Genomic DNA, 13,570 nt, shown 5'->3' on the forward strand with positions numbered 1-13,570 from the left:
AAGACATCAGTTTTGGTACTTTTGTAGAATCCAATCAAAATTGCAATACATATAGTTAAATTTAGGAAAACATATCTATACTTTGTTATTGTGAGTGCATCGAGGCATAAAATGGAAAAAAAATCATATTGTTTTATAAATATGAGATACATACAATTATGGTTGTGAAAGCATAATCATAACAGCTTAAATGGGCTTCACACAACAATATTACCGCCTCAAGTGATCTACAAAATATAGTCCATTATCATATCATCTAATGGGAGAATTATGAGTACTCATCAATATCATTACCATAGATTGGCTCCCTTAAAATGGTCTTTTAGTCAATGTCAATAGTCAAGATATCATCTACATAATACTCAACATGATTCACCTTTACCTTCCCTATGTTAAGCCACTTTAAGTATATATAAGTTATATTTAATGTGATAAATATTAAAATTTATGTGTGTTATGAGTTCTTAAGAGTTATAATCTCTTTATCTTACACTGTACTAGGGTGCATAGTTTTTAGATTTCATTGTGTTAAAGATCATAGTGCAGTATGGTTTACCTAATTTTAGAGTTAGTATGTTAAGGATTACAAAGTCATAAATGTCATTTTTTGTTAATGGTAATAGTGGTTAGAGGCTGCATTGTGGAATAGTTTGTAATTCTCTAAGCGTACCAGTGATCACAATAAATTAGGGTTTATATGGGTTGTGGGACACCTTCATGATGACTTTTGGTTAAGGAGACATATTGTATTAGATATTATAGTCATCATAGTGGTCAAAGGTTACATTAAAGAAGGAAATAATTATTGGGAGTTAATATATGGTGCAATGAATAGGAATATCTAACAATAAAATTATTATAATTAGTGAATTCAAAGATAGATATATTAATATATGTATTTTAAAATCAAAATATTATTAGAAAACTGAGTGGGTGTTTCCATATGATTTCACTCATTTTTGTAATACCACAACTACTGGATTATAGCTAAACAAGCCCTCGAAGATTTAGTAACTAAGGTTTTCCAAAGGGTTAGGTAAATAATTTTTTTATATAATGTATCATTCAAACTTTTCTAATCTAATATTTAGAAAAATATGAATTAATAAATTTTTTTATTAATTAAAAAAAATTATTAATGCATATGACTTTTTTGTATTTATTAGAGAATAATATTATTAATCCATATAAATTGTAATAGAGATTTTTTCTATTAAAAAACCTATCTTTAGATGTTATTTTGATAATTTTACTGTATAGCAAAAAAACACTAATTATAATTACACTTGTTGCTTATTGATTTTCATTATTAGAGAGGTCATTGACATGTTGTGTAGATAAAGGACATCCATGGTTTGGGTCGTTTATATAGAGATTCAGATTTTAAAATCACACCTCAACTTTGTGCATTTTTGTGTACTTTCATGAAAGTAATTCATGTTTTTTTTTAAACTGTGTACTTTCATGAAGCCAATTTACCTTTTTTTTTAAATTTTACCATTACAAGCAATTAACTTTTTTTTTTTTAAATTTCACCAATATATTTCTATTGTTTTTAATTTTTTTGCCAGAATCATTTTTGTTTTTTTAAACTTAACTATTGGAGCAGAGAATGCAATTGGGATTTTGCTTTCTAAATTTCATTGTTGACTTTTTGCCTTTAAAAAATTTAATTAATATTTCTTAAATTCAAGAGTTGGATTTAGTTTAGAGCTAATAGAAATCCAAGAATGTGAATTTTTGTTTTCTAAATATAGTTGTTTTCTTTTTGCTTTTCTAAACTTTCAAAAATATAATTAATATTTCTTAAATTTAATCATTAGATGTGTTTAATACTTGTGTTTAAGAGTTGACCGTTGTTATTTTTTTCCTTTTCTAAACTTTCAAGAATGTGATGCAATGGTGAAGAGTAAGAAGACAATTTTCAAATTGGAATGTTCACAACTAATTTTAGAAAACCTATATGGTAAGTTTCTCATACCACAGTTCCAAAAATAATCCCCAACAAAAACATTACGTAAACGTCACATGAGAGTCTATAAATATTGAATGGCTACCTAAAACCTTCTTTCAAAGCCTTGTGGATGCAGTCTCACTCTTAGAAAAAACAAGAAGATTTTTAAATTTGAAATATCCGCAATTTTTAAAACAAACGTGGCGGTTGTCTCATTGGAAACACTTGTCGGTTAAGAACTCATTGAAAAAGCTTGTTAGTTAAGAAAAGCCAGTCACATACCAGAATTTGATATGAACCTGAGGTGCCTTCCGAGTATTGTAACAGTGAGTTAAAACATTTATATCACATGTTCTGGGAATATTCTTTCTCGAGTAAAAATCCATGTCGGAATCATGGTAGAAACTTGTGAGTTATTCAACTGTGGAAACGAATTTAAACGCAGAAGCGTAAGTAGTGGGTATTTGTGTACGCGATGCGTAAGTAGTGGGTATTTGTGTGACAGGTAATGCGAGTAAGTAGTGGGTATTTGTGTATGCGATGCTTAAGTAGTGGGTATTTGTGTGACAGGTAATGCGAGTAGTGGGCGCTTGGAGTTCATCGAACGTTCAAACGAATTCATGCCTAAGTAGTTCATCTAACATTGAAACGAATTTTTCCAAGTAGTGGGCGCTTGTAATTTGTTATAATCTCTGACAAGAAAGCGGCATATTCCATTCCAACAATGCTCGATGCGTTCGTTATAGGTCAAATTTATATTCTCTCACAAAAGCACATATTACACTGTGGGTGCGTGTCAGAACAAAAGCATGATGCTCAACTAGGGCGGGGAATATAGCCGTTCAAGGAAGTGTGGAAATCGCTATATAAATCGCATAAATTCTTGTCTATGTTCTGGTTGACAAGTGTGTGTGCTTGGTTTGAGTCTAACTCAATGAGTAAGTATGTTGTTTCAGTATCTCTAGCTTTGTGTGTGAGACAGTCATGTCATGTTTGTGTGGATAGAAGAGAGGCTTTACAATTTTTGAGTTTATAGAGATAAATGATCATTGAATTTTATTTATATGGTATGATTTTAGGTTCTGCCATGGTATCTAATTTCATATATATATATATATATATATTATTGAGTCTATCAATGAAGAACCTGATCAAGAGGCTAGAGATGCACATGTACCAAGCCCTGTAAATCAACCACTGGCAGAAATTGGTAGCACTGCTTTTTCTTCTCTATCAGCTCTAGGTTGATATTTATGCGTTTCTACTGAAAGTTGACCCAAAGTTTTGATTCCAGATCCAGAAGAGGTGTCAACACATGCTTTTGATAATGATTCAAATCGCCTGGAATTAGCTAGACTTTACAACGAGATGTGTAAGTGATTAATGAAAATGAGCAAGAATCATTTCAAACATATACAGGAAATAAGTCAGTTGGGCTTCGTTTGAGGAGAAATCTTCGCCCCCCTTGACAGCTTGTGCGAAGGAGTTTGGAAAATTCGCAAAGTCCAGTATAATTCCACAAAGTTCCGAATCCAACAGTTCTCAAAGACGAACAATAATACCCTAATCAACAATCTGAGTTTATCCTATAACTGCTTCAAAGACTTGCAAGAACCTTTCCGAAATCTGTCCTGAGAGAATGCTTCTACCTGCGATTTGCTTCAGATACTCATCCCAATCTTTTTTTTTTTTTTTTTACCTCAGTCCAGTGAAAATCCCAATCTGTACAGGCCTAAACCAATCTTCCAAATTTCACTACAGGAGCTTCTCACAGATTTCGAGACTTAGGAACCCTTCCGCACTTATCTCAGTGTGTACTGGGTGACTGCGGGTGTGATACAGGTTGTGGTCGGACTTCCAAAAAGCCTCAGGAAATGATGCCAGCCTCAGAGTTACCTCGGCCTACAACATATCAATTTATCACTTTGAGAATCTGTGTATATTCAGCTTCAGGACTCCGATCATCAGCACACATAGGCATCATCAGTTTAATACAACACCAACAACAGCAGAAGGAAGAAGAAAGGAAGTATAATCCAGGTTATCATGGCTCCCCTCGTACCGAGATCAGGCGATGCAGTCTTTGCAAATGTCGAACGCGTGAATGCAGAGCTCTTCACTCTCACCTATGGAGCCATTGTGCGCCAGCAAGTATGTGGCCATTGTGGAGCCATTGTGGAGCCATTGTGAGCCTTGGGAACATAACGCTAGGAAGTATGTCTATATCTATGTATATATGGAAAACGGTGTTAGAAATATAACGCTACGAAATCCAGAAGTCATATATACAAATATTCAGCGGATCCATGGCTTCAGACGACGATCATAAGAAGCAACAGCTCATACTGTTTGGAGTGGATCTCACCCAACACTACATGAATTTCAGCCGCAACGACCGTAACGTGATGCCGCAGTTAGTGGCTTCTGCTTCCAAGAACACAAGGACTGCTCAGGGCCCTAAAGGCAGTGTCTTTCGTTGTCGCTATTGCTCAAAAGTGTTCCACAGTTCTAAGGCACTGGGAGGACATCAGAATGCCCATATCAATGACCGAACTGCAAGCAAATCGAATCCAGTTCTCAATAACCCGCCAACTGACGGCTTTCAGTATCCTCCTGTCGTAGGGTAGCAGCCTAGTAATTCTTTATTTTCTTCTAGTGGCACAGTTTCTCACAATTTTGAGTTGCAGAGAGTGTACCTATCAAATTATAATTAGCGTCACTTTGAGCAGTTGCCTATCAATTTGGCGTCCAACTTTTTTTCGGCCAGAAATGACATCGAATTGGTATCGACCTCTTTATCTACTGTGAAAGGGGCCAGAAATGAAGACTCTTAGAAGCACAATACAAGAAGGGCCAGAAATGACATCGAAATGGTGTCGACCTCTTTATCTTCTGTGAAAAGGGCCAGAAACCAAGAGTCTCAGTAGCACAATAGTTAAGTCACAGTCTTCAAACAAAAATCTCATACATCACCATGCCGGAGTTTCAACTCATTCTTTCAACACGTTCTCAACAATGACCGACGCGAAGATAACGACCAGGATGTTCCATATGCTTTGTTGTACAATGAGGAACTTCTTGATTCTTTCTGAGGAAATCAATAACAAATGAATAATTGTCGCTTAAACGTACAACAGAATTACAAGTAGCATTTGAACAAGCATGATAGAACCATGTACATACCCATCATCCTCATCTTCAGAGGAATCAACACCATAAACAACCCCATTAGCACCAGCTGCTTCGATATCATTAGTTTGCCTCACAAACTGACCTCTAATCCGAGCAGGGACCGTTTCCTTTTTCTTTGTTTGAATTTATTTACAAATTGCATGGGACAGAGACCAGCGCTTATTCATGGCGAAAGAGAATCGACAACGCTGAGGAAATGTCAGGATTGACAGAGTTGGTAGGGAATTGCAGGGTAGAAAACCTAACGCATAACTAGCAAATATTAACAATAGATATCAAAAGATAAGCATTCGATTCCTTTCTACCTAACACAATTGGCGCAGTGGAATGTCATGTAAGGACATAATATCTCAGGGAAAAATCATTGCATACGAGGCTAAGGAATGATAGTTATGACAAGCAGGAAGCCGCAGGAAGGCAAAGTGCTCAAGAGCGTCAAGTATGCATAGAACGTTACAGGTAATGAAGACCAGGCCAGTGCTATTCAGGGCGACTCAGACCAGCTGCGCAGGAAATAATAACATGGCATTTTTTATTTTTTTCTACCTAAGGCATAAACTGTGAGGAAGAAAACTACACAGGCCACAGATCATAGCTCCGATACCATGTTAAACACACATGGACAACAAGAGAGAATATGAAAGATAAAACATGCAGTTCAATTTTTATTAACAAATGATTTACATTTATAGTACAATATCTGACCGTTGGGTTTCACATCCCAAGGTCTCTTGGACTCCTTTTGTCCATTCGGCTTCCACACTAACCCATTTAGGATTAGGTGTCCAACAAACTTGACTATTATATCATATTTTCCATAAAATTGACCAATGTTTCCTTGTTTAATTAGTTTTTAAACAAGGAAAACAAAGCTTTTTAGAACAAGCTATAGTTTTTTCCCCTTTCATAACTAATCTGAAGGGATCTAGTATACATAATATAATGATAATTAAGATTATTTGAGTCCTTACATTTAATAATATCCAAAGTTCTATTAAATTTATATTAAAAAAAGAAGAAGAAATTATCATATTTTAATATAGATATTCCCCCCTTCTTATGACTAACCTGAGGGGATCTAATATATAACTAATATTATTTTAATCCTTACCTTTGATAATATCCATAGATCTTTTAAATTTATTTTTTATTTGTTACACAAAGCATTAATAATAAGATAACAATATTATAATAATAATATAATATTAATTATTATTTCTAGAAATCTGAGAAAAAAAAAGAAAAACTCAAATTTGGTTAACTTTTCACTTAAATAACATATGACAAGTAATAAAATAATAATTTATTGTTATTATATAATTAAAAATTGAATAGTCAAATCTAGCCGTTCGTCTGACCCAATATAGCCATTTTTTTCAATATAGTCATGTTTTAGTCAAACATAGTCGTTGGACGATCTGCTCTCCCTATTTAAATATGCAACCATGATCTGGTTCTTCAACTTGTCCGAACGATGAATCACAGTTGTTAGTTCAAAACGCTTGGACAAATATTCTATTATGTGATTTACGCCGAAAGACTTTTCTCATAAACATATTATAAAATACTTAGGCTTTAAGGTTTAGGGTTTATAATACTTTAGAAAGTGTTTTTAATAAACACTTAAATGAAAGTTACAAAACACTTTTTAAAATGTTATAAAATGATTAGTATTTATGGTTTGGGTTTTGGAGTTTAGGGTTTAGTGTTCATGTTTTAGGATTGAGGGTTTATAAGGATTTATTAATTTTTTTTAATAAACACTTCAATAAAAGTTAAAAAGCTCTTTTTAAAATGTGATAAAATGCTTAAGGTTTAGTCTTTGGGGTTTAGGGTTTATAAGGGTTCAATAAATGATTTTAATAAACACTTAAATAAAAGTTACAAAACACCCTTTAAAATGTTATAAAATGCTTAGAGTTTAGGATTTAAGGTTTCGGGTTTAGGGTTTCAATTTTAGGGTTTAGAGTTTAGGGTTTAGGGTTTATAACGCTTTACTGAATTATTTTAATAAACACTATAATAAAATTTACAAAATAGTTTTTAAAATGTTATAAAATGATTAGCGTTTAGGGTTTAGTGTTTAGGGTTTGGGGTTTAGGGTTTATGGTGGTTTAGCTTTTAGGGTTTATGGTTTATAAGACTTTAGTAAATTGTTTTAATCGAGGCTAAATAAAAGTTACAAAATTCTTTTTAAAATGGTAGAAAATGCTTACGGTTTAGTGTTTACAGTTTGGCCTTTGGAATTTAGGGTTTAGGGTTTATAATACCTTCGTAAATTATTTTAATAAATAGTTAAATAAAAGTTCCAAAATGCTTTTTAAAGTGTTATAGAATGGTTATGGTTTAGGGTTTTGAGTTTTGATTTTGGGTTTTATGTTTAGGGTTTAGGGTTTAGGTTTTAGCGTTTATAACAATTTAGTAAATGCTTTTAATAAACACTTAAATAAAAGTTACAAAACGGTTTTTAAAATGTTATAAAATGCTTAGGATTTAGGGTTTAGGCTTTAAGGTTTAGGCTTTAAGGTCTAGGATTTAAGGTTTGGGGTTTCAGCTTTCAGGTTTAGAGTTTAGGGTTTAGGGTTTATAACACTTGAGTAAATGCTTTTAATAAACACTTAAATAAAATTTACAAAACGCTTTTTAAAATGTTATAAAATGCTTAGGATTTATGGTTTATGGTTTAGGGTTTAGGGTTTAGGGTTTAGGGTTTAGGGTTTGAGGTTTAGGGTGAGGGTTTAGTGTTTGAAGTTTAGGGTTTAGGGTTTTGTGTTTTAGGGTTTAGGGTTTAAAGTTTAGGTTTTAAGGTTTATAACACTTTTTTAAATGGTTTTAATAAACACTTAAATAAAAGTTACAAACCACTTTTCAAAATGTTATAAAATGATTAGGGTTTAGGGTTTAGGCTATAGGGTTTAGGGTTCACGGTTTAGGATTTATGGTTTATAACTCTTTAGTAAATTGTTTTAATAAACACTTAAATAAAAGTTACAAAACCATTTTTAAAATGCTATAAAATGTTGAGGGTTTAGGTTTCAGGTTTTAGGGTTTAGGGTTTGGGGTTTGAAGTCTAGGGTTTAGGGTATAGAGTTTAGGGTTTAGGGATTATAACACTTTAGTAAATGCTTTTAATAAACATTTAAATAAAAGTTACAAAAGACTTTTTAAAATGTTATAAAATACTTAGGGTTTAGGGTTTATAGTTTAGGGTTTAGGGTTAGGATTTTATGGTTTAGAGTTTAGAGTTCAAGGTTTATAACACTTTAGTAAATATTTTTAGTAAACACTTAAATAAAAGTTACAAAATGTTTTTAAAATTGTTATAAAATTCTTAGGGTTTAGGGTTTACGGTTTAGAATTTAGGGTTTAGGATTTAGGGTTTGGGGTGTAGGGTCTAGGGTTTAGGGTTAAGCGTTTGCAGTTTAGGCTTTAGGGATTAGTGTTTACGATTTAGGGTTTAAAACATTTTATAAAATGATTAGGGTTTAAGATTTAAGTTTTTCGGTTTATGGTTTAGGGTTCATTGTTTCAGGTTTATAACACCTTAGTAATTGTTTTAATATACACTTAAATAAAAGTTGCAAAACACTTTTTAATATGCTATAAAATTCTTAGGGTTTAGTGTTTAGGATTTTGGGATTAGGGTTTAAGGTTCGTGGTGTCTCATGTACCATAATTTTCTCCCTCCTACACTCACATACCCAGGTGTGGTCTTCCCTTATTATAGATAATCATAAAATTCTTAGGGTTTATGGTTTAGGGATTAGGGATTGGGGTTTAGGGTTTAGGATTTAGGATTCTAGGCTAGGCTAGTGTATTCACTAGCCTAGCCTAGACTACCCTACCCTAATCTACACTGCCCAAGCATACCATACTATCCCCTAGCCTAACATACCCAAGACTATTTTAGCCTAGTTTATCCTAGCCTGACGTGGGCTATGCTAGCATAACATATCTTAAGTTAAACTAGCCTAGACTGGCCTACCCTACCATGCCCTACCCTAGCCTAAACTAGCTTAACCTACCCCAACAAAAACTAGCTTTCTCTAGTCTAGGTTTCCCTATCGTATCATATCCTAGCCTAGGTTGGCCTAGCCTAAGATAGCATAGCATAACCTAGATTGCCATAAAATAGCTTAGCCTAACTTAGCCTACCTAGATTGCCTAAAATAGCTAGCCTAACCTAGCTTAAACTAGCCTAACCTAACCTTACATAAACTAGACTAGTCCATACTAGCCTAATGTAGGATAATGTAGCCTAAATTAGACTAAAGTATCCTAACCTAACCTAGCCTTGCCTAACCATGACTAACCTAACCTAAACTAGCCTAACCTAACCTTGACAACCTACCCTAGCCTATACTAACCTAGCCTAAATGAGATAAGCCTAAACTAGCCTAGCCTATCTTGAGCTATCCTAGTGTAACCTAGCCTAGCCTTGCCCAAACTATCCTAGCTTAAACTAGCCTAGCCTAGCCTAGCCTAGCCTAGCATAAATTATGCTAACCTAGCCTAGTGTAAACTAGTCTAGCCTTGCCCAAACTATCCTAGTGTAAACTATCATAGCCTAGCATAGCCTAGTTGCAACTAGCCTAGCCTATCTTAATCTAGCTTAGCATACCATAATGTAGCCTAACCTAGCTTAACCTATCCTAAACTAGTCTAGCCTAGCCTAGCTTAACCTATCCTACACTATCATAGTCTAACAAGCTTAGCCAACCTCACCTGTCTTCACCTAACAAAGCTTAGCCTAACCTAGCCTAACATAAACCAGACTTGCCTATGCTATCCTAACTCAACATGCCTTTCCGAGCCCAGCATAAACTAGCATGGACTAGCCTAGTCTTGCATAGGCTAGCCTAAACTAGCCTAAACAAGCCTAGCATAGCCTAAAATAGCCTACCCTACCTTACCCTACTCAGCCCTAGCCTAGCCTAGCATACCCAAAATTATGTTAGCATAGCCTATATCCTATCACAGCATGGCCCAAACTAGCATAGCGTAGCCTTACCTAACCTAATCTACTGAGGTGTAGGCTAGCCTAGCCTAATCTAGCAAGGTGTAGCCTAGCCTAGCCTAATCTAGCATAAAATAATGTTACCCAACTAGTTTTCCTAGCTTTATCCTAACCTTGTCCTAACTAGATTTTCATAAACTAGCTTAGCCTACCTAGCCTAAACTATATATGCTGACCTAGCCTAAGCAAGCCCCACCTAACTAAGCTAGCCTAACCTGATCTAGCCTAAACTGGCCTAAACAATCTTAGTCTAGACTAGTGCGGACTAGGTTAGTCTAGTGTAGACTAGGCTAGGCTAGGCTAGTCTAGTTAAGGTTAGGCTAGTCTAGTCTAGTTTAGGCTAGGCTAGTTTATTTTAGTCTAGTCTAGTCTAGTCTAGGCTAGGCTAGGCTAGGCTAGGCTAGTCTAGTATAGGCTAGTCTAGTCTAGTCTAGCCAAATCTAGACTAATCTATTCTAATTTAGTCCAATCTAATCTACACTAATATAGTGTAATCTAGCCTAGCCTAGACTAGCCTAGCCTAATCTAGCCTAATCTAGCCTAGCCTAGCATAATCTAGCCTAATCTAACCTAATCTAATCTAGCCTTGCCTAATATAGTCTAACCTAGCCTAGTCTAGCCTAGCCTAGCCTAATCTAGCCTAACCTAATTTACCCCGATCTAGGTTGACCTAATTTGGCCTAGCCTAGCCTAGCATGACCTAATCTGGCTTAGCGTAGCATAATCTAGCCTAATGTTGCATAATTTTGCCTAATCTATTCTAGCCTAACCTAGCCTAGTATATCGTAACCTAGCTTGATCTAACCTACCCCAATCTAGCCTAACCTAGCATATCCTATCTTAATCTAGCCAAATCTAACCTAGCCTAATCTATCTTAGCCTAACATAGCCTAGTCTAGCCTTATCTAGCTTATTCCAGCCTAATCTAGGCTAGCATAATCTAGCTTATCCTAACCTAACTTACCCCAACCTAGCATAGCCTAACTAACCTAATCTACGCTACTCTAGTGTAGCGTAATCTACCTTGAGCTAGCCTACCCTACTCTAATCTAGCCTAACCTAGCCTAGCCTAACCTAGCCTAATCTCGTCTAGCCTAATCTAGACTAGCCTGGCCTAGACTAGTACAATCTAGCCTAGGCTAGGCTAGATTTTACTAGCCTAAATTGGCCTAAACAATCTTAGTCTAGACTAGTGCAGACTAGGCTAGTCTAGTGTAGACTAGACTAGGCTAGGCTAGGCTAGTCTACTTTAGGTTAGGCTAGTCTAGTCTAGTTTAGGCTAGGCTAGTTTAGTCTAGTCTAGTCTATTCTAGTCTAGTCTAGTCTAGTCTAGTCTAATCTAGGCTAGGCTAGGCTAGGCTAGTATAGTGTAGGATAGTCTAGTCTAGTCTAGCCTAATCTAAACTAATATAGTCTAATCTAGTCTAATCTAATCTACCCTAAGCTAGTGTAATCTAGTCTAGCCTAGACTATCCTAGCCTAATCTAGCCTAATCTAGCCTAGCCTAGCCTAGCCTAATCTATCCTAATCTAACCTAATCTAATCTAGCCTAGCCTAATCTAGTCTAACCTAGCCTAGCCTAGCCTAACCTAGCCTAACCTAATTTACCGTGATCTAGGCTAACCTAATTTAGCTTAGCCTAGCCTAGCATGGCCCAATCTAGCTTAGCATAGCATAATCTAGCCTAATCTTGGCTAATCTAGAATAATTTAGCCTAATCTTGGCTAATCTAGCCTAATGTTGCATAATTTTTACTAATCTATTCTAGCCTAACCTAGCCTAGCCTATCCTAACCTAGCCTGATCTAACCTACCCCAATCTAGCCTAACCTAGCATATCCTATCTTAATCTAGCCAAATCTAACCTAGCCTAATCTATCCTAGCCTAGCATAGCCTAGTCTAGCCTAGTCTAGCCTAATCTAGCTTATTCTAGCCTAATCTAGGCTAGCATAATCTAGCTTATCCTAACCTAACTTATCCCGGCCTAGCATAGCCTAATCTAACATAATCTACGCTAATATAGTGTAGCGTAATCTACCTTGAGCTAGCCTACCCTCCTCTAATCTAGCCTAGCCTAGCCTAGCCTAACCTAGTCTAATCTCGTCTAGCCTAATCTAGACTAGCCTAGCCTAGCCTAGCCTAGCCTAGCCTAGCCTAGCCTACCCTAGGCTACCTATCCTAGCCTACCTAGCCTATCATACCATACCCTAGCCTACCATACCCTACCTAGCCTAGCCTAGCCTAACCTACCTAGCTTTACATAACCTAGCCTATCCTAGCATACAAAATCTACCCTAACATAAAGTAGCTAGACTACCCTATCGTAAGCCTATCCTAGCCTACCTAACCCAAGCCTATCCCAACCTACCCTAGCCTAACCTACATTATCCTAGCCTACATTAGCCTAGCCTAGCCTAGCCTAACCTACCCTAGCCTAGCCTACGCTAGCCTAGCCTATGCTAGCCTAGCCTAGCCTAGCCTGCGCTAGCCTATCCTACACTAGCCCACCCACCCTACCCTAGCCTATCCTATTGTAGCCTAACCTATCCTAGCCTAGAGTATCCTAACCTACCTAAGCCTAGCCTAGCCTCACCTATCCTACCCTACCCATCCATAGCCTAGCTAGCCTAACCTACCCTACCCTACCCTACCATAGCCTAGCCCTGCATAGCCCAACCTACCCTAACCTACCATGGTCTACCCTACCCTACCCTAGCATACCTAGCTTACCTAACTTACCTAGCCCACCCTAGCCCAACATACCCTAGCCCAACCTACCTGAGCCTAGCCTACCCTAGCCTACCTAGCCTACCCTAGCCTAATTGGCCTAGCCTACCCTATTTTCCCTAACATAACCCAACCTATCCTATCCTACCTAACCTACCCTTGCATAGCCTAGCCTAGCCTACCCTATCCTAAGCCTAGCCTAGCCTAAGTCAAACCTTTATCCCAACCTAGCCTAGCCTACCCTACCCTACCATACCCTAGCCTACCCTAGCCTACCCTAGCCTATGCTAGCCTATCCTACCCTATCCTACCCTACTGTACCCTAGACTAGTTAATCCTAGCCTAACCTAGCCTAGCCTAGCCTAGCCTAATCTATCCTAGCCTAGCCCAGCTTATCCTAACCTACATAAGCCTAGCCTACCCTTGCCTATCCTACCCTAGCGAAGCTTAGCCTAACTAGCCTACACTACCCTATCCTACAATACCATAGCCTAGCCTAGCCTAGTTTAGCCTACCCTACCTTGGCCTACCCTACCCTACCATACACTAGCCTAGCCTACCCTAGTCTACCTAACCTACCCTAGCCTACACTAGCCTACCCTAGCTTACCTACCCCACTTGAGCCTAGCATAATCTAGCCTAATCTAGCCTAATCTAATCTAGCCTAGCCTAACATAGCC

At 36.8% G+C, this 13,570-nt stretch overlaps 1 protein-coding gene across 1 annotated transcript; it reads left to right on the forward strand.

The window, feature by feature from the left end:
- The first annotated feature begins 4,000 nt into the window (after positions 1 to 4,000).
- LOC149153610 (uncharacterized) lies at positions 4,001 to 4,581 on the forward strand. The gene is made up of 2 exons (XM_089443871.1): positions 4,001 to 4,105; positions 4,231 to 4,581. The coding sequence occupies exons 1-2, from the start codon at positions 4,001 to 4,003 to the stop codon at positions 4,579 to 4,581; spliced, it is 456 nt and encodes a 151-aa protein (XP_089299997.1).
- The last annotated feature ends 8,989 nt before the right edge of the window (positions 4,582 to 13,570 follow it).

Source organism: Pinus tabuliformis, chromosome 9 (assembly GCF_031772625.1).
Source record: "Pinus tabuliformis cultivar Carrire ecotype Pingquan chromosome 9, CPIR1, whole genome shotgun sequence".
In the NCBI taxonomy this organism is placed as follows: domain Eukaryota; kingdom Viridiplantae; phylum Streptophyta; class Pinopsida; order Pinales; family Pinaceae; genus Pinus; species Pinus tabuliformis.

Bases quoted from the DNA above. Each gene is read 5' to 3' on its own strand.
- LOC149153610 (XM_089443871.1), top strand. From the start codon at position 4,001: ATGGCTCCCCTCGTACCGAGATCAGGCGATGCAGTCTTTGCAAATGTC. The intron at 4,106-4,230 runs GTATGTGGCCAT...TACGAAATCCAG, and splicing joins GAGCCATTGTGCGCCAGCAA to AAGTCATATATACAAATATT.